At 40.6% G+C, this 20,977-nt stretch overlaps 1 protein-coding gene across 3 annotated transcripts; it reads right to left on the bottom strand.

Annotated features, from left to right (window-relative positions):
* Positions 1-525: 525 nt before the first annotated feature.
* On the bottom strand, positions 526-20,540 carry FETUB (fetuin B). Of its 3 annotated transcripts, XM_032406178.1 has the most exons (7): positions 20,038-20,540; positions 19,602-19,712; positions 18,016-18,103; positions 15,959-16,122; positions 15,129-15,230; positions 1,879-1,962; positions 526-1,033 (listed from the first exon to the last, which is right to left on the bottom strand). In XM_032406178.1, the coding sequence occupies exons 1-7, from the start codon at positions 20,266-20,268 to the stop codon at positions 650-652; spliced, it is 1,164 nt and encodes a 387-aa protein (XP_032262069.1). In that variant the 5' UTR covers positions 20,269-20,540; the 3' UTR covers positions 526-649. The 3 variants fall into 3 exon arrangements, with proteins under 3 accessions (XP_032262069.1, XP_032262070.1, XP_032262071.1); XM_032406179.1 differs by lacking the exon at positions 19,602-19,712 and having other exon boundaries at positions 20,038-20,269; XM_032406180.1 differs by lacking the exons at positions 18,016-18,103; positions 19,602-19,712 and having other exon boundaries at positions 20,034-20,269.
* Positions 20,541-20,977: the final 437 nt, after the last annotated feature.

Here is a 20,977-nt window from a genome sequence, read left to right on the forward strand (position 1 = left end):
CCCCAACTTGGAGCAATGTTTGGTTCTCCCCAGGCTCCACCACAGGCCACAGGCAGCTGTATCTTCCAACTACTCCTTATTGATAGGTGAGTTTATCAAGTTCTGGGACTCGGAGACTATTCAGACAGGTCAGAAAACAACACAAAATTCCGCCCTCAGATTGAAGGCTGTGCAAACAATATCTGACCAATACTTGGTGTTGAAAAAATTATGGAATAAAGGGAGAATGACATTCCGGTGGATCTCAGTCTCTTGATATCCTTCAATTTTCATCTCATTTTGATCAAAAGAATCACAGTGTGCTCTTGCCCAGAAAGAGGAGGGCATTCCTAAGTATGGCAGGCCCTATATCAGAGACTTAGCTAAAAGTCAGTAAGAGTACGGCAGGAGAGACTGAAGACAGGGGAGGCAGAGAGCATCTGTCCATGGTATGAGGCCTTGGATGGTTCAGAAGAGACAGCCCCATGTACAAGTAGACAGTGTAGTCTTATTATTTATACTTCCAGATAACATGATGAGACCAAGAAGAGTCAAAAGATATACTTTATTTGTCATTCTTCTACATTTGAGCTGTCTCTCTGGCCCCCTTCCCCAGTACCTCTCTTCTCCTGCAGAGCACTACACCCCCATGGAATCCTCTATGTGGTTCTCATGGTGGGAGAATAAGAGTGTTGTCCTGCTGGGCTGGTCCTGGGCACTCAGCAGAGCGTTGTGCTTCCTTGGGAAAAGGCAGGACAACCAGCTTCTCCTCCCCAGGCCCCAGGAAAAGGAAGGACACATCCAGGCTTTCTCCCCGAGGATTTGTGGTGAGATCCAGCTTCACAGGAAAGGCCTCAACAGGGCTGTTTTCCTCAGCATCCTCAGGCTGCTTCTCATCAACCAAGTCGGGTAGGTATAGGACAGATCCTTTAGGCACAGCCTTGGGGGGCAAGTTGGGAGAAGGGCATACGATTTTCTGCTGGGACTCTTCCAGCCCGGGGAGGTGCGCAGGTCCCTGGTTAACAGCAGGGTCTTCCCCTCCGGGGGCAGGAACCTGAAATAAGAACATTTGCAAATAGGGGAACATTCCCGGGAAAGACTCCTGCCATGACTAGTACCAAGCTAAACTGTTCTGGGACTTTTTGATGGAATGTCTCAAAGGGAGACCAGCTAGAGGGATGGACTGCTGGTTAAAGGGTTAAAAAGCAAAAGCAGACAACAGAAGCTTGACTGCAAGTCTCACAAATTCAGAGCTGAACAATGGTTTGGAAAGGTTAAATGATTCCTTCCAAGTCCCCAGGGCGCTGTCACCCTACTCCCAGTAGTGCGGACATAGCCACTTTTATTCAGGGCTTATTCATTGCCAGGCCCCACACAGGGCCCTTCATCCGGTTTCTCTCATTGTTTCCCACAGGGATCTGAACAAGGTCGGTGTTGCAACCCCATTCTACAGACAAGGCAACCAAGACTCAGAGAGGTAAGAACTTGCCCAGAGTCACACACCTCACGGGTGGCAGAGCAGGACTGGGACAAGGTGGCCTGTCTCAATAACACTCTCAACTAGAGCTGGCTGCCTCATAGTAAACACTCAATAAATACTTTTGGAAAGGGTAAGGGTCTTTGGGACACTGGATTTAATGTTTCAGAGGCCTGAGCCATCCGAGCTATGATATCTCTGTTTCTGAAGGAGTCTTACTTATTCTGGAGGACCCCATTGTACCTGGGAAAGAAAAAAAAGTATGACCGGTCTTTAACCAGCCGCCCTGTGGGTGTGACCTTGGGGCAACCTGAATAAAGTGGTGATCACAGATTTTAGGAAATTAAAAGGAGAGGGCGGTTAGGATTTAGATTATCTGCTCTCTTCTTCATGAGAAGACAAACAATTAGATTGAAAAATACCTGTCGTTCAAAGAAGTCACAAGTCACGGAGACAAACTTTTCTATTTCTCGTTTAGTCACAGAACCTTTGCAAAGACCAACAGGCTAAAAACAGAGAAAATACAACATCCTGTGAGTATTATGATTATCAGTGATTATAAATGGAAATCAACTTGCTTTCTGCTTGTGTAGACACACAGCCAATCAACATTTTTATGTTCCTACCATGTTATGGGTAGGCTCTGAGCCAATTCTTTCTAGATCATTTTTACCAAATAATCACCCAAACTAGGCTAAATTTCCTCCAAAGATGTGAAACTCAGGATTTACTTTTTTTTTAAATTTTATTATGTTACTCACCATACAATACATCACTAGTTTTCGATGCAGTAATCCACGATTCATTGTTTTTATACAACCCCCAGTGCTCCATGCAGTATGTGCCCTCCTTAATACCCATCACTGGGCTAACCAATCCCCCCTTCCCCCTCCCCTCTAACCCTGTTTCTCAGAGTCCATAGTCTCTCATGGTTCATCTCTCCCTCCAATTCCCCACCCCCCCTCATTTTTCCCTTCCTTCTCCTAGTGTCCTCCATGCTATTCCTTACGTTCCACAAATAAGTGAAACCATATGATAATTGACTTTCTCTGCTTGACTTATCTCACTTAGCATAATCTCCTCCAGTCCCATCCATGTTGATGTAAAGGTTGGGTATTCATCCTTTCTGACGGCTGAGTAATATTCCATTGTATATATGGACCACATCTTCTTTATCCATTCATCTGTTGAAGGGCATCTCGGCTCTTTCCACAGTTTGGCTATTGCGGACATTGCTGCTATGAACATTGGGGTGCATATGGCCCTTCTTTTCACTACATATGTGTCTTTGGGGTACATACCCAGTAGTGCAATTGCTGGGTCATAGGGTAGCTCTATTTTTAAATTTTTGAGGAACCTCCACACTGTTTTCCAAAGTGGCTGTACCAACTTGCATTCCCACCAACAGTGTAAGAGGGTTCCCCTTTCTCCACAACCTCTCCAACATTTATTGTTTCTTTCCCTGTCCATTTTTGCCATTCTAACTGGTGGAAGGTGGTATCTCAGTGTGGTTTTGATCTGGATTTCCCTGATGGCTAATGATGATGAACATTTTTTCATGTGTCTGTTAGCCATTTGTATGTCTTCTTCAGAGAAGTGTCTTTTCATCTCTTCTGCCCACTTTTTGACTTGATTATTTGTTTTTTGGGTGTTGAGTTTGAGAAGTTCTTTATAGATCTTGGATACCAGCCCTTTATCTGTAGTGTCATTTGCAAATATCTTCTCCCATTCTGTGAGTTGCCTCTTTGTTTTATTGACTGTTTCCTTTGCTGTGCAGAAGCTTTTTATCTTGATGAAGTCCCAAAAGTTCATTTTTGCTTTTTTTCACTAGCCTTTGGAGATGTATCTTGAAAGAAGTTGCTGTGGCCGATGTCAAAGAGGTTACTGCCTATGTTCTCCTCTAGGATTTTGATGGATTCCTGTCTCACACTGAGGTCTTTCATCCACTTTGAGTTTATCTTTGTAAATGGTCTTAGAGAATGGTCGAGTTTCATTCTTCTGCATGTGGCTGTCCAATTTTCCCAGCACCATTTATTGAAGCGACTGTCTTTTTTCCATTGCATGTTTTTTCCTGCTTTGTCAAAGATTATTTGACCACAGAGTTGAGGGTCCATATCTGGGTTCTCTATTCTGTTCCATTGGTCTATATGTCTGTTTTTGTGCCAGTACCATGCTGTCTTGGTGATCACAGCTTTGTAATATAGCTTGAAATTGGGCAACGTGATGCCCCCGGCTTTGTTTTTCTTTTTCAACATTTCCTTGGTGATTCGGGGTCTTTTCTGATTCCATACAAATTTTACAATTGTTTGTTCCGGCACTTTGAAAAATGTCATTGGAATTTTGAACGGGATGGCATTGAAGGTATAGATTGCTCTGGGTAGCATAGACATTTTAACAATGTTTATTCTTCCGATCCATGAGCATGGAATATTTTTCCATCTTTTTGTGTCTTCTTCAATTTCTTTCATGAGTGTTTTGTAGTTCCTAGAGTATAGATCCTTTACCTCTTTGGTTAGGTTTATTCCGAGGTATCTTATGGTTTTTGGTGCTATTGTAAATGGAATCGTTTCTCTAATTTCTCTTTCTACAGTTGCTTTGTTAGTGTATAAGAAAGCAACTGATTTCTGTGCATTGATTTTGTATCCTGCCACATTACTGAATTGCTGTATGAGCTCTAGTAATTTGGGGGTGGAGTCTTTTGGGTTTTCCACATAAAGTATCATGTCGTCTGCAGAAAGAGAGAGTTTGACTTCTTCTTTGCCAATTTGAATACCTTTTGTTTCTTTTTGTTGTCTGATTGCTGTTGCTAGGACTTCTAGTACTATGTTGAACAATAGTGGTGAGAGTGGGCATCCTTGACGTGTTCCTGATCTTAAGGGAAAGGCTCTCAGCTTTTCCCCATTGAGGATCATATTCGCTGTGGGTTTTTCATAGATGGACTTTATGAACTTGAGGAATGTTCCCTCTATCCCTATACTCTGAAGAGTTTTAATCAGGAAAGGATGTTGTATTTTGTCGAATGCTTTTTCTGCATCAATTGAGAGGACCATATGGTTCTTCTCCCTCCTCTTATTAATGTGTTCTATCACATTGATTGATTTGCGAATGTTGAACCACCCTTGCATGCTGGGGATAAATCCCACTTGGTCGTGGTGGATGATCCTTTTAATGTATTGTTGGATCCTATTAACTAGGATTTTATTGAGGATTTTGGAATCCATATTCATCAGGGATATCGGTCTGAAATTCTCCTTTTTGATGGGGTCTTTGCCTGGTTTGGGGATTAAGGTAATGCTGGCCTCATAGAATGAGTTTGGAAGTTTTCCTTCTGTTTCTATTTTTTGAAACAGCTTCAGTAGAATAGATATTATTTCTTCTTTGAATGTTTGGTAGAATTCCCCAGGGAATCCATCAGGCCCTGGACTCTTGTTTTTTGGGAGGTTTTTGATCACTGCTTCAATCTCGTTCCTGATTATTGGCCTAGTCAGGTTGTCAATTTCTTCCTGTTTCAGTCTTGGCAGCTTATAGGTTTCCAGGAAGGCCTCCATTTCATCCAGATTGCTCAGTTTATTGGCATATAGTTGTTGATAATAATTTCTAATAATTGTTTCTATTTCCTTGGTGTTAGTCGTGATCACTCCCCTTTCATTCATAATTTTATTAATTGGGGTCCTTTCTCTTTTCTTTTGGATAAGTCTGGCCAGTGGTTTATCGATCTTATTAATTCTTTCAAAGAACCAACTTCTAGTTTCGTTGATCTGATCTACTGTGTTTCTGGTTGATCCCTGCTTTAATTTTAATTATTTCTCTTCTGATGCATGGGCATCATTTGTTGCTTTTTCTCTAGTTCTTTAAGGTGTAGAGTTAGTTGGTGAATTTGGGATTTTTCTATTTTTTTGAGTGAGGCTTGGATGGCTATGTATTTCCCCCTTAGGACCGCCTTTGTAGTATCCCATAGGTTTTGGACTGATGTGTTTTCGTTCTCATTGATTTCCATGAATTGTTTAAGTTCTTCTTTGATTTCCAGGTTGACCCAAACATTCTTGGGCAGAGTGGTCTTTAGCTTCCAAGTGTTTGAATTTCTGCCATTTTTTTCTTGTGATTGAGTTCCAGTTTTAAAGCATTGTGGTCTGAGAATATGCAGGGAATAATCTCAATCTTTTGGTATCGGTTGAGACCTGTTTTGTGACCCAGTATGTGGTCTATTCTGGAGAAAGTTCCATGTGCGCTCGAGAAGAATGAGTATTCTGTTGTTTTAGGGTGGAATGTTCTGTAAATATCTATGAGGTCCATCTGGTCCAATGTATCATTCAAAGCTCTTGTTTCCTTGGTGATTTTCTGCTTAGATGATCTGTCCAATGCTGAGAGTGGAGTATTGAGGTCTCCTACAATTAACGTATTGTTATCAATATGACTCTTTATTTTGGTTAACAGTTGGCTTAGGTAGATGGCTGTTCCCATGTTGGGGGCATAGATATTTACAATTGTTAGATCTTCTTGTTGGATAGACCCTTTAAGAATGATAAAGTGTCCTTCTGTGTCTCTAATTACAGACTTTAGTTTAAAATCTAATTTGTCTGATATAAGAATTGCTACCCCAGCTTTCTTTTGAGGTCCGCTGGCATGGAAGATGGATCTCCATCTCTTCACTTTCAGTCTGGATGTATCTTTAGGTTCAAAATGAGTCTCTTGTAGGCAGCATATGGATGGGTCCTGTCTTTTTATCCAGTCTGCAACCCTGCGCCATTTTATGGGAGCATTTAGGCCATTCACGTTGAGACTGATTATTGAAAGATATGAATTAATTGTCATCATGTTGCCTGTGAAGACGTTGTTTTTATAGATTGTCCCTGTAAATTTCTGTTGTATATCACTCTTGGGGTCTTTCTCCTTTTATAGAACCCCCCTTAATATTTCTTGCAGGGCCGGCTTAGTGGTCACATATTCTTTCAGTTTCTGCCCGTCGTGGAAGTTCTGCATCTCTCCATCCATTCTAAATGAAAGCCTTGCCGAGTAAAGTATTCTTGGCTGCATGTTCTTCTCATTTAGTACCCTGAATATGTCTTGCCAGGCCTTTCTGGCTTGCCAGGTCTCTGTGGATAGGTCTGACGTTATTCTGATGTTCCTCCCTCTGTACGTAAGGAATCTCTCCCCCCTAACTGCCCTTAAGATGGTTTCCTTGATTCTAAGATTTGCAAGTTTTACTATTACATGCCGGGGTGTTGGCCTGTTTTCCTTGATCTTGGGAGGGGTCCTCTCTGCCTCTAGGACTCGAATGTTTGTTTCATTCCCCAGATTAGGGAAGTTCTCAGCTACGATTTGCTCAAAACATCTTCTAGTCCCCTCTCTCTCTCCACTCCCTCCGGGATTCCAATTATTCTGACATTGGAATGCTTCATGGTGTCACTTATTTCTCTGATTCTATTTTCATGGATTCTGAGTTGTTTTTCCCTGGCCTCCTCTTTTCCCTTTTTATCTATTATATTGTCCTCCAGGTTGCTTATTCTCTCTTCTGCCTCAGTTACCCTAGCTGTTAGATTATCTAGATTGGATTGGATCTCATTGATAGCATTTTTAAGTTCTGCCAATTCACCTTTCATTTCTGCCCTTAGAGACTCTATGTTGCCATTAATTGATTTCTTCATTCTAGCCATTGTCTTCATAATTGCTAGCCTGAATTCCATCTCCGACATCTTGGTTATATCTGCATCCATTTGTAAATCTGCAGCATAAGTCATAATCTCTGAGTCTTTTCTATTTTGGGGGCTCCTTCTCCTAGTCATTCTGTTGATGGGTGTTTGAGGGAATGTATAGAGTCCAAATTATTGACCAGAACCCAAGCAAGATGCACCTGTTTTCTTGGGACCTTAGGGTTGCTGGCCTCTTGTCTTCCCAGCCTGTCTTCTGCGGGAGGGGCCTGCTGCGCTGTTACTCAGGCAACCCTGTTTGGGCGGAGTTGCCCTGCGCCCCTGTGGCGGGGGATGGGCTCAGTGGGAATCAGTCTTTGGGGCTTTTGTTCTCTGGCGGCTTTCCCCGTCTCTTCCGCAAGTCAGAGCAGAAGAGACCATTTCCAACCCTCTGCTTCAGAGCAGAGAGATCGCAGTCTGTTCTTCAGTGAGCTCTCCAGGCCACACCGTCTCCGTTTCTGTCCGTGCTACTATAAACTGCAACGTCCTGGGTTGTGCGCCCCTCCGCAGCGCTCCCAGTCCTGCCTCCAGGTCGGGGCACGTCTCTGCCCTTTGTGCTTCTAAAACCGCCAGCTGCTCCCAGTTCGGGCGCGGGACCGGTCGCTCCGGGTTTCCACCCTGGGGGCTGCAGTTCGCAGGCGCGACCCGCCGGTCTGGTCCTCCACCCCGGGGACTGCCCTAAAGTCCTTTCCCCGACGCTACCGGTCTGCGAGTCTGTGCCCGTCCGCAGCGCGCGAGGCTGTCACTCACTGGCGGTGTAGGATCCCCATGGCCAGGCACCCTCCCGCTGCCGTTTATCTTCCAATATCTGCCCGCGGAATCACGGCTCCCCGCTTCGTACCTCAAAACCAACTGCCTGCGATATTCTGTTTGTAGAGATCCAGATCTTCTTACATCTCAGGCTGGTTTTGTGGGTGCTCAGAGTGGTCTGGTGGGTATCCAGCTCAATTCCAGGGACCAGTTGAAATAGGGTCCCCTACTCCTCCACCATCTTTCCTCCCCCCTCCCCAGGATTTACTTCTTAAACTTATTTTTATTTTTTAAGTAGGCTCCATGCCCAGTGCAGAGCCCAATGCCAGGGTTGAACTCACAACCATGAGATCAAAACCTGAGCTGAGATCAAGAGTTGGACACTTAACCAACTGAGCCACTCAGGGGCCCCTAAACTCAGGATTTCTTGAGGAACAAACCATTAGAAAATTCTTTGTATTGAGCAGAAATCTGTGTCTATAGAACATCTACCTCTTGGTCTTACTTCTTCCTTTGGGTCATTTTGAAAACCTGTTCTCATCTCTCACATAGTAGTGGCCTTTTGTGTATGTTCCACCTGAGTTTTCCTTTCTCAGACAAAATTCCTCTCAGTTCCTTCAACTTCTCTTTATTTAGAAATAAAATAATTTTGTTTTCTTAATACAAATATAAGTATTTAGAATATGGATAAACAAAAAGAAAATAAAAAGACCTGTACTTGCATGAAAGGTAACTGTTTCCCACAATGATTTGATTTCTTTTCTTCTAACCTTTTTTCCTATGCATATATATTTTTCTTCTAGATAAATAGGCTTATATTACATATATTATTTTATAACTCTCTCATCACTTAATAATCTATTGTGAAAATCCTTTAATGGCATTAGTCTTCTGTGATCTTCTTTATAATCACTAACTAATATTCCTCTGCATTATTTAACAAGTTCTTAGTTACTTTCTCAGAGTAAATTCCTAGAAGAGGAATTTTAGAGTCATAGAGTGTACATATATTCAAGTGCAAATAGAATATTGTAATAAAATGCTGCCTCAATTTCTAAAGAAGAACTCTTAAGAATATTCACATGGAATTTACTAAAATGTGGCTAAACAGACTGCCTGAATATTACTGTATCATCCATGTCCAATTGGAAAGTCCTTGGAGAATGGGGCTTCAGCCTCTTCCTTCTCCAATTCTTCACCAAATCATATAGGGGACACTCTCTAAGAGAACCTTCTGGAGAGACTGCAGTTACCTGTACCAAGTAGAGCCTGGCTACTCCCACTCTGACTAGGATTTGCTGAGCTACTCTAATTCATGCTGAATCTAGGGTGAACCACGAAGAGGGAGTTTGTGAGCAAGCTTAACATGTGAACCCTAGAGTTTGGGGATGTATGGGCTATGAAGATTGGTATCTGCTTCTCTCTCAGAGCATTCTGAAGGCAGTGTCTTGGCTAAAAGGGTCTACTATGGTAGGGTAAGGAGAAAGGGCAGGAAAGGGAACACTGTTTCCACTGTTTGGAATAGTAAAAATGTGTGAATTCCTTGGGACAAGCAAATGCCATAGGTAAGGCTTTTTTGAAAGTACCTACCCAATGGACAATCTTCCAGAGAAGGGGCATGTGATAGTGAAAATCTGTGGGGGCTGAATCTGAGAAGGAGTGGTTGCAAGGACTCAGCTAGAGAATACATCATCCTGCCAGGAAAGGACCCCTGGATGAACCAACACCTGTACCACTTGAGAGAACCAGCACTGGAACCTGTCTTATGGAGGGCCAGGGTAGACCAAGAGAAAACTACAACTGCAGTTATATAAAACAGACTTTGTACTCTTCTTTCTTCTCCTCTTTCATTCTTCTTGGAACTTGGAAGAGCAAGAATTAAGCAAAAGATTACAGAAGGGGGAGAAAGAGTGAAAGACTAGACCTTGACCCCCTTTCTCACAGGAAGTCCTAAACTTTGAGTTAGGTTGAAGCTATGGAGAGAGAGAAAAGCTTTGCATTGGATATAAGAAACAAGTTTTGATTCAGAATTGATTGAACAGATTTTTTTCAGACCTGCAAGTGAATCTTAATTACCTAAGTGAAATTGTTCTTATTATTGAAAATGACCAGAAAGCTATGGGATCTGCCCACGATGTTATTGATAAGCAAGAAGAAGAGATCCTACAGAATAGGGTGAAAATGGTTTCCCAATTATTCCTTGAGAAAATTCACTTGAATAATTATACAAGGCTTTTGAGACACACACTTTAGATTCAAAGACGCACATAGGTTGAAAGTAAAAAGATGGAAAAAAATATATAATGCAAACAGTAACCAAAAGAAAGCTGGAATGGCTATACAAATACCAAACAAAATTGACTCTAAGAAAAAATTGTTGGTAGAGACAACGAAAAACACTTTATAATGATAAAAAGGCCAATTTATTAGGAAGACACAACAACTATAAATATATATGTACCTAACAACAGAGCCCCAAAGAACATAAGCAAAACTGACAGAATTCGAAGGAGATAAAGACAAGTCAACAATAATAGTTGGAAACCTCACTTTCAGTAATGGATAGAACAACTATGCATAACATCAACAAGGAAACAGAAGACCCTATAAACCAATCATTACAGAATGCTCCACCTAACGATAGTAGAATATACACTCTTCTCAAGTGTACATGGAACATTTTCTAGGATATACCTTATGTTAAATTTTAAAACAAACTTCAATAGATTTAGAAGACTTGAGATCATATGGAGCATATTCTCCAACCACAATGGAATGAAATTGGAAATGGATAAAAAAAAAATTGGGGAATTTTGCAAATATTAGATGACATACTCCTATATAGCCAAGTGGTCAAAGAAGTAATCACAAAGAAAATTAGAAAATACTTTGAGATGAATGAAACCAAAACAAAACATGCACAACTTATGAGATTAGCTAAAGCACTGCTTAGAAGGAAATTTGTAGATGTAAATGCTATTGTTAAAAAAGAAAAAAAAATTGCATATCATTTACATAACCTTCTACCTTAAGAAACAGGGAGAAAAAAAACCTCATCCCAAAGCAAGCAAAAAGAAGGCCATAATAAAGAGCAGAGAGTAAATAAATGAACTAGATGATTACAAAAATGGAAAATAAAACTGCAAGTTGATTATTTGAAAAGATCAACAAAAATGATAAAACTTTAGCTAGACTGACCAAGAAAAAAATGACTCATATTACTAAAATTGGAATTAAAGAGGGGACATCACTTCCAATCTTTCAGAAATAAGAAGGGAATACTATGAACATCTTCCTGTATGCTGAGAAATTAGGTAACTTGGATAAAATGGCCAGATTCCTAGGAAGACACAAACTACCAAAACTTAAGAAGAAACAGAAAATCTGAATAGAACTATAACAAGTAAAAAGATTGAATTGTTAATAATAATTTTTTGAAAACCCCAAACTTCTCACAAAGACAAGCTCAGGCCCACTGGTGAATTCTACCAAACATTTAAAGGAAAATGAACACCAATCCTTAGCAAACTCTCCCAAAATAAAATAGAAGAGGAGGGAAATTTTCCCAACTCATTCTGTGAGGCCAGTATTAAACTCATATGAAAATCAAGCAGAGACAATACAAGAAAACTATAGATTAATATCTCATGAATATAAATGAAAAATCTTATAAAAAAATACTGGCAAATTGAATTCAGCAACTCATAAAAAGGATTACATACCGTGACCAATTGGGATTCATCTCCAAAGTGCAAGATTATTTTATTTTTATTTATTTTTTAAAAAGATTTTATTTATTTATTTGACAGAGAGAGAGTACAAGCGGGGGTGGTGGGGGGGAGCGGCAGGCAAAAGGAGAAGCAGGTTCCTGCTGAGCAGAGAGCCTGACATGGGGCTTGATCCCAGGACCCTGGGATCATGACCTGAGCCAAAGGCAGATGCTTAACTGACTGAGCCACCCAGGTGCCCCCAATATTATTTTAACATACAAGAGTCAATCATTGTTATATAAAATAATAATAGTTAAAGGAGAAAAAAAAACCATGGTTATCTCATTAACTCAGAAAAAGCATTTGATTAACACTGTTTCTTGATTAAAAATCGTTCAGAAATTAGGAATAGAACTTTTTCAATTTAATAGAGGGCATCCATGAAAAACCTACAGTTAACATCATATTCAATGATGAAATACTCAATGTTTTCCCCAGGAATAAGATAAGGATGTCTACTCTTCCCACCTCTGTTCAATATTGTACTGGAAGTCCTAGCCAGGGAAATTCGGCAAGAAAAAGAATTAAAAGGCATGCAGATTGGAAAGGAAGAAGTAAAGCTATCTCTGATTGCAGATGACATGATCTTGTATGTAGAAAGTCCTAAGGAATCTACTAGAAAACTATTAGAAAGAGTAAATGAGTCCAGCAAGGTTACAGGATACAAGATCAATATGCAAAAATCAATTGTATTTCTATACACTTGCAGGAAACAATTCAAAAATAAAATTAAGGAAACAAATACATTATTTTAGCATCAAAGAGAATAAGATATTTAGATATACAAATAACTGAGTATTGAACATTGAAAACTACAAAACATTGTTGAAGGAAATTGAATGAGTCCTAAACAAAAGGAAAGACCATCCATATTCATGGACTGAAAGACTTAATATTGTTAGGATGACAATATGTCTCACATTGGTCTACAGATTCAGTGCAATTCTTATCACATTTCTAACTACCTTTTTAAAATAGATATAGAAAATGACAAGCTGATCCTAAGATTATTATGAAAATGCAAGAGATCCAGAATACCCAAATAATTTTGAATAAAAAGAACGAAATAGGAGGACTCACACGTCCCAATTTCAAAATTTGCCACAAAGCTATAGTATTCAAGATAGTGAAGTAGTGGTATAAGGAGAGCTATATAGATCCATGGAATAAAATTGAGAGTACAGAAATAAACCTTGACATTTATGGTCAAGTGATCTTCAAGAAGTATGCCAAGACACTCAAATGGGGAAAAATGATTGTTTTTTTCAACAAATAATTCCAGGACAAATGGACATCCACATGCAAAAGAATGAAGCTGAACCTCCTACCTCACACAATATACAAAAATTGACTCAGTATGGGTCACAAACCTAAACATAAGAGCTAAAACTACAAAACTCTTCGAAGAATACATAGGAGTAAATCTTAGTGATCTTGGATTAGGCAACGATTTCTTAGAGATGGCTCCAAATGCACATTCAATGAGAACAAAAATAAATAAGAGGGACTTCATGGAAATTAAAAACTTTTTTTTTTTTTTTACTAAAAATGTAATTTTTTTGTTGCAGGTTGGTATTAGATCTTTAAAGTATGTAATTATTAAGTATTTAATTATTTTTAAAGTGTGTAATTATTAAGAAAACTAGAAAAACATGTATTTCAATTTTTAAAAATATATGTAGTAGAATATACAATGTACATTTGAATGTACAACTTTTATACTTCAAAGAACATCATTAAGAAAATGAATAGATGGGGCGCCCTGGTGGCTCAGTTATTAAGCGCCTGCCTTAGCTCAGGTCATGATCCCAGGGTCCTGGGATCGAGCCCCGCATCGGGCTCCCTGCTCAGTGGGAAGCCTGCTTCTCCCTCTCCCACTCCCCCTGCTTGTGTTCCCTCTCTCTGTGTGTCTTTCTCTGGCAAATAAATAAAAATCTTAAAAAAAAGAAAAGAAAAGAAAAGAAAACAAATAGACAACCCAGAGAATGAGAGAAAATATTTGCAGTCATATATGTGATTAAGGGATTGTCTCTAGAATATGTAAAGAACTCCTACAATTCAACAATAAGAAAACAAATAGTCCAATTTTGAAATAGTCAAAGGATCTGAAGAGACATTTCTCCAAAGAATGTATACACGATAATGGCCAATAAGTACATTAAAAATGCTTAACATCATTAGCCATGAGGAAAATGCAAGTAACAACCAAAATGAGATACCACTTCATACTCAATAAGATAGGTATAATAAAAAGACAGCTAACGATAATAATAAGTATGAGCAAAAATGTGGAGAAATCTAAACCCTCATATGTTGCAGATGGGATTATAAAACTGGTGCAGTCACTTTGGAAAACAGTTTGGCAGTTAGTCAAAAGGTTAAACATAAAGTGTGACCCAGCAATCCCACTTCAAACTATATATACAGGAGAAATGAAAACACAGTATACATAAAAACTTGTATACAAACGCTCCCAGCACCATCATTTATAATAACGCAAAGGGGGAAGCAACCCAAATATCCATTGACTAATGGATGAGTAAACAGTACATGGTGCATCCATGCAATGAAATATTATTTGGCCATAAAAAGGAATGAAGCTCTGATCCATGCTACAACACAGATAAACCTTGAAAACATTATCTTAAGTGAAAAAAGCAGACACAAAAGGCCATACACAGCATGATTCCATTATATGGAATGTCTAAAAGAAGACAAAGTCATAAAGACAATAAATAGATTAGCATTCTCCAGGGGCTTGGGTGAGGGGTTTCTTTTTGGGCTGATGAAAATATTCTAAAATTACAGAGTGGTGATGGTGGCACAACTCTGTGAATCTACTAAAAGGAAAAAGAAAAAAAACACTGGATTGTATACCTTAAATGGTGAATTTTATGATGTGTGAATTATACTTAATGAAGCTGTTAGTATAAGTAAGTAAATAAGGAGAAAAAAGCTTTTTGATTCATTTTGCCCAATTGGGCTACAAGACATTGTGTCAATTGACATTTCCCACCAGGTGTGTTTCAAATGGTTTCAAGGTGCCCTGCGCATCTTGAATGCATTCTTTGAAAGAAGGCCTCTTTGAATTCTTTGTCCTTCTTACAGAGTGGTCCAAGGAATGGAATACCATGCTGTATTCCAAATGTAACTGGATTTGTTCAGATAGAAGCAGGACCCATCACAAACCACTGAGAAGATTCGTCTATGTTTTACAGTGTCCTATGATTAATTTTTTTTTGCAAAGCCATCATATTGCTGATGAAAATTACAGTTATGATAAAATAAAATCCTTTATAATTGCATCTGAGCCCGCACAATCTCTATTTAGTCAGTTGTTCCTTAAGGGGAAGAAAAGCATCTCATGCATTATAACACCTCATGTAATAATTTATGCTCAATAAGTATCGATAGATGACTTGTGAACACAAATCTTAAATTACGAAGACATTCAGGAATACTTACCTCAGAGTCATGGGGCTGAAGGGCACAGCTGCTGGCTTGGGATTTGGTACATGGTAACTCTCTGATTAAGTATTCCACAAAGTAGGAAGGGCCAAACACCCACTGGTATGAGATGAGAGTTGAGAAATAAAAAATCAAATCTTACTATATGGAGAAATGATTCAGGTTTGGCAGCATTTTATTTAGGAGAACCAAACGTCCTCAGTCAAAGTCATTGTCAACACAGGTCTCCTACTGTCCCTATACTCCCCACGAAGATCAAAGCATGCACTGTGATTCTGTCATTTGAAAAACATAATCACCATACTTTTCTTCCCTTCTTAAGGATTTGAAAGAGCTCTAAAAACCTTCCCTTGGGTGAGCTGATTTTTCCTCCCGTAGATTAGTTTTTAGATTAGCTTTTCTCTATATAATAGATTCAACATCATCCAAATACAAATGAGCCTCCATTTTCCCTAATCTGTAAAACTCACAATCCATTCCAGGCCTTAAGATGAAGCAGAAATTGACTTGCTAAATGGTCCATGGTCAATTAAATATGAGAATGTAGCAGCAAATAGTGAATAACCAAGGAGACTATGAGTCTATTTCCCTTCTCACCTTAAGGCCAATGAAGTAAAATGGAGTCCCGCAACTCTGGTGGAAATCCCATGGCATAACTCAGACACTGAAACATGACTGAATGTATATCAGGTCTACCCAAGTAGGGAATAAAGAAAAGGCTTTTCTGTTCAAATTAAAAGGAATGCCTTGATATTCACCTCTCAGCTTAGGAACTGACAGTAACAGTTATGAGACACATTGTTGGTGTAATGACACTTCAGCCTCACCTGGCTAGAAGCGTGGGTGACTTGGACGAGAGAATACTGCTTTGAGGTGCTCTCACTGTTGTATTTTGCAAGAGACTCAAGGGCAGCTTCCAGAACCTTGGGATTTGACAGGTCAGTGGCTGTGGGGCAGTCAGGGCACATGCTGTGAATCCTTCTTTGAGAAACTGTTGACGCCAAAGAGAGAAGTTTAAAAATGAAACTCCTTAATGATTTTTAATCCCAGAAATCATACGTCCACAACAGAGGCAGAGATCGAAAAAAATCATTTTGGCAAGGATGGAATGAATGGAAAAGACATTATCTAGAAAGAAAGCTGTCAGCAGAGAGTTTTCTGCAATGAGTGTGTACTACTTTCATAATTCAAAAAAAAAAAAATCAAAGCAAGATTTTTTCACCTCACACAAAGGTATTTACCCCAGGAATTGCATCCAAAAATATCTGTGTGTTATATTGATATAAAACCTTTCCCCCAGTTAGCTCAGTATCTGCTGCCATCAATGCCTCTGTCCGGAGGACTGAGTGTCTTAAAATGTTGGGATTTCATTAGTGTCATGTCTTATTCACCTTTTAGTTTCCAACACATAACATTAACGTCTAATGCATTGTAAGCACTTAGCAAATGCTTATTGAATGACATACAGCAGGTAAGCACACCCTCCCCAGTTAGAAAATACAGGCGGGCCAGAAAGCAAATATTGGTCAAATCACTGTGTGACTGGATAGAATAATTATGCTAAACGTGTAGCGAGCATTTCTGATTGGGAGGAGCTGGGGGTGGCAAAAGTCCTGTGAAAGTCAGGCCAGGGAACTTTTCTGGAAGTTATTTCTGTAGAGCAAATACATTGTTTTGATCAATTGCATGTTTATTTGCATGTTTTTGGGCATACTGTGAGGCAGTTTCCATAGCTTATCACTCCTGGCACCATCGTCCCCACAGGTCACTTCCCGACCTCCCATACCTCTGTTACCTATGACTTCCATTTAAATCCCAATCTGTCTTGTTGGTTGTTCTCTGGTTCATTTATGAAGACTCATCTTCGCAACCAGGAAGCTTAAACGGTGGCTAATATTTGCTCTGTTGCTTTATCTCCCAAAGGATCCAGCAACATTGTTATCTCCTGGATCTTATTAAAAATGCAGACTTTCAGGCAACACCCCACACCTCTAGAATCAGAATCTGCACTTGAACAAGATCCACCAGGGGAGTCACATTCACGTATAGTTTGACAAGCAGCCACGTCCTATTTTCCCATGCCTTGGATATTTGCTTTCCGAATAAGGATCCAGAACGAATGCACGTGCCTATTTGAAATGCCATTAGTTTCAGCCTCATTCTTAGTTCATTTATTCAACAGTACTACGGACTCCTTACACTTAATAGGAATGGAGGGAGGGCTTTGGCAGGCAAGAAGAAGGAATACATGTTCTGCTCGATAGAAGATAGGAGACCCAAATCAAGGCAGCGCGTTGTCTCTGTTCTGTGGTTAGGCTAAATGTGTATAGGAATGAGAACAGGTGAGCACCTTTCCTTTCTGGAATAGAGAACATGATGGAAGAAGCAACATTGGCAGGGTCCTCAAAGAATGTAAGTTCTAAGGGCAGAGGGTGTCGGGTGAGGGCATCCTTAGCAGAGGAGGAGACAAACAGTAGATGTGGACATCGGAAAGTACAGTGTGTGCTCAGAAAATAGCGAAGCATCCATCCAGTTGCAGAAAGTGCAGAGTTGGTGTAGTCAGGGAAATAATGTCAGAGAGAGCTAGAAAGGGAGCCTGGGGACCAGAGTAGAGATGAAGCCATTTCCATCAGACTAAACATTTAGGATTTAATGCAGCCCTCTATAATAAAGGATTTAAGCAGATTATTTAAGAAGATTGCTTGTGGGAAGAGGAGTGGTACAAGTTGAACTTCATAGGAGAGGCAAATACTGGATAGAAGAACATGGCCTTAGTATGAATAGGAAGTAAGGATGGGAGAACCCCATATACGCTAGGCATAGCCCTATTTAATGTTCTTTTTCCATATTTTATTAAAATGAACAAAATCAGAGGCTCTCTTACCTGGGCGAAGAGTACAGTTATAAGCAGGTAAGTAGAGAATCCTTGCTGGCATGTTTACATAAAATATTGCTTTGCATTGACCATAAACCTGGAACAAACACACACATTTTATGAAATGGTGGAACAAAAACTCTGACTTTTAAAAATATCCCCAAAATTAGATTGGACATTTTATTTTTTAAGATTTATTTATTTGAGAGAGAGAGAGAGGAGGGGCAGAGGGCGAGGGAGAGAGAGAATCTCCAGCAGACTCCACGCTGAGTGCAGAGTCTGACACGGGGCTCAATCTCACGACCCTGAGATCACAGACCTGAGCCGAAACCAAGAGCCGGACACTTAACTGACTGTGTCACTCAGGTGCCCCTGGACACTTTATTTTTAAATAATGAAAAACTAAAGTCAGTTTTGGCGGTTTGGGGTATGAGAAACTGCCAGCAAATCAACAAATAGTCAACCTTCTTCTGAGACACAGCGAGTCTACATTCCCCGGCCTCCTTCCAGATTAGGTGTGAGTGGGTATAATTGAGTTGCAACCACAGGGAGGTGAGAAGTGATTGTAACCATTTCCAGGTGGCCCATGAAGTTTTCTCCACGTGAGCTGTCCACCACGCTCTTTCTCTTGCCATAGCCTGATGCAAATAAGCATGGCAGTCATAGAAACCACGAGTTGAAGGTGGCTGTCGAGAACCACAACGTGGAAGGAATGTGGGGCTCCAAGTCACTTCTGGAGGAAAGCCCCCTCTTGATCAGGAGTTTCTATTTTGAACTTTACATGAGTAAGAAATAAACTTCTATCATGTTGGAATCAGCATACACTTCTTAGGGTATATATCATCACAGCTATAGCATCACTGTAACAAATATAAAGAGCAAAGTACTCTTTGCTCTTCAAAACCAGATAGGTGCAATTTGACAAATTTGGTTAAATGATAGAAAAGATATCTTGATCACATAGTTTATTTCTAAACACAGTTCTGCACTCAAAATATAAAGTTTCATATTGATGAATGGACATAACCTCGGGATAATTGAGAATCAAAACACAGCTGACTATGTTATTTTTGAGCTTCTTCAATAGTCGCCTTTAAAAGCTTGAATTCTGAGGCCTTTTAGGTTCTATGATTCCAGGAAATCCTTCTATGGCACCTCTGGGAGCTCCCATGCTGTAAGCCTTCCCTCTCCCCAGCCTCACATTCCGTATCAGTGTTCACTGAAACAAAGCAAAATAAAACCAAGAAAGAAGCCCTCTCTCCATTGCTTCTATAGTCTTCCTTAGACACACATCCAGAGCACTACATCTCAAATCTTTTTTCTCACAATTCAGACACTAGCTCAGAGCCTATAGGAGGGTCTTGGAGGTAGAAAACAATTTGGGGGCAACTTTTCAGTTCTGGGGTCATGACTCCCCGTGGGACGCTCAGAAACTCCTTTGATTAAACTTTTAAAACTAAACTCTACAGTATCGGAATAATCACATGGGCACCATGCCCGAGAGATTATAATGAAGAGATGGTACACATTGAGCAATCCTCACCCAGGTCAGAGAACACCTAGCTTCTCCAGAGTGCCTGGACACAAGCACTTACCGATCTATGAAGCTCCCTCATCTCACAGTCCTTCCATGCCTTCCTGGTGAGTACATGGCAGCCGGTCTCCAACACGTCCAGTGTGAGATAGAACAGAGATCCCAGGTCAACCTGTGAGAGGGGGTTGACATCCCACATGAAGCAGAAACCCCTAAAGACTGGCCAAAAAGTCTCTGGTTTATGGCAGAGCCAAAGTCTGTGATGTTTGTGAAGATTTTGGATAACCTGTTGGACACTAGACAAAGTGTCAGAGTAGGGTAACTATTAGCACAATAACAAGAGCACGTAGCACACCCTGGCAGGGAAGAGAGGAACGTTCTTAGCAGGGTTTCCAATTTGGAAAGCATCTGCCAACACATGTCTCTGGGGTCCCATCCCCTGGTTGGCCTCCTCAGCTTGTGTAAGCACCTGCCCAAGATAAGGGACCGTCACTTGCCTGTCTGTGTTCGCGGACATCGCTCACTCGGTTGAGTCTCAGCATGTAGCCATCCTTTCGGTCCCTGTTGATGTCCTGAAGGGCAAAGTCTGCGGCTGTCAGAACATCTGAGTCATTGCAGCCACGGGGGAGGACAGATAAGGGGAGGGGTGGCATAGGTGGCATAGGTGGAGATCTAGCCCTGCAGCATGCAGCCAGTGTGCAGAGCACCAGGGGTAGGAGCAGACCCATTCTGTGGGCAACAAGTTCCAGGATGAGTCAGGATATAGAGGTATAGGGATCAGGCTGCTCACAGTGCTCTCTCTGTAAAGTTAATGTGCACAGTTTTATAATCACAATCTGAACCGGTAACCAGGTTTTGAAACACGATGTCCCATTTTATCTCCTTGAATTCTAAATGTGGATTTCCCTGAGTCAGTACTTTGGATGGGATTTGCCAATGTTTCTAACCTTGGACCCTGGAGCAATCTCATATTCACATGTCATGTAAACAAATTTGTTTCCTAACCTTTTCTTTTTTTTCTTTTTAAAGATTTTATTTATTTATTTGACAGAGAGAGATAGGGAGAGCAGGAACACAAGCAGGGGGGAGTGGGAGAGTGAGAAGGAGGCCCCCCGCCGAGCAGAGAGCCCGATGTGGGGCTTGATGCCAGGACCCTGGGATCACGACCTGAGCCGAAGGCAGACGCTTAACGACTGAGCCACCCAGGTGCCCCTCCTAAACTTTTCCTAAGAAACCATAATAAACACGTGGGTCAAGGCTCCTAGGAGGTCAGGACTGGATTCTGGTTTGTGTCCAGGGCTCTACACGAATCAGAATATGTGGGCTGTCACCTTTTTCCTTCTCCCCTGGCACCTGCCCTCCAGCCGATGAACTGGGCCACACTAATAGTTTGGAACCCAGTGTTCGGTCCCAACGGTGTTCAGTGAGTTCAGATTT

Source organism: Phoca vitulina, unplaced genomic scaffold (assembly GCF_004348235.1).
Source record: "Phoca vitulina isolate PV1807 unplaced genomic scaffold, GSC_HSeal_1.0 scaffold8, whole genome shotgun sequence".
In the NCBI taxonomy this organism is placed as follows: domain Eukaryota; kingdom Metazoa; phylum Chordata; class Mammalia; order Carnivora; family Phocidae; genus Phoca; species Phoca vitulina.

Excerpts from the sequence above, each read along its gene's own strand:
- FETUB (XM_032406178.1), bottom strand. The coding sequence starts at position 20,268 with ATGGGTCTGCTCCTACCCCTGGTGCTCTGCACACTGGCTGCATGCTGC. Across the intron at positions 16,123-18,015 it reads TAACTGTACTCTTCGCCCAG|TTTCTCAAAGAAGGATTCAC; the intron begins GTAAGAGAGCCT and ends TGGCGTCAACAG. Across the intron at positions 15,231-15,958 it reads TCACCCACGCTTCTAGCCAG|TGGGTGTTTGGCCCTTCCTA; the intron begins GTGAGGCTGAAG and ends ATCTCATACCAG.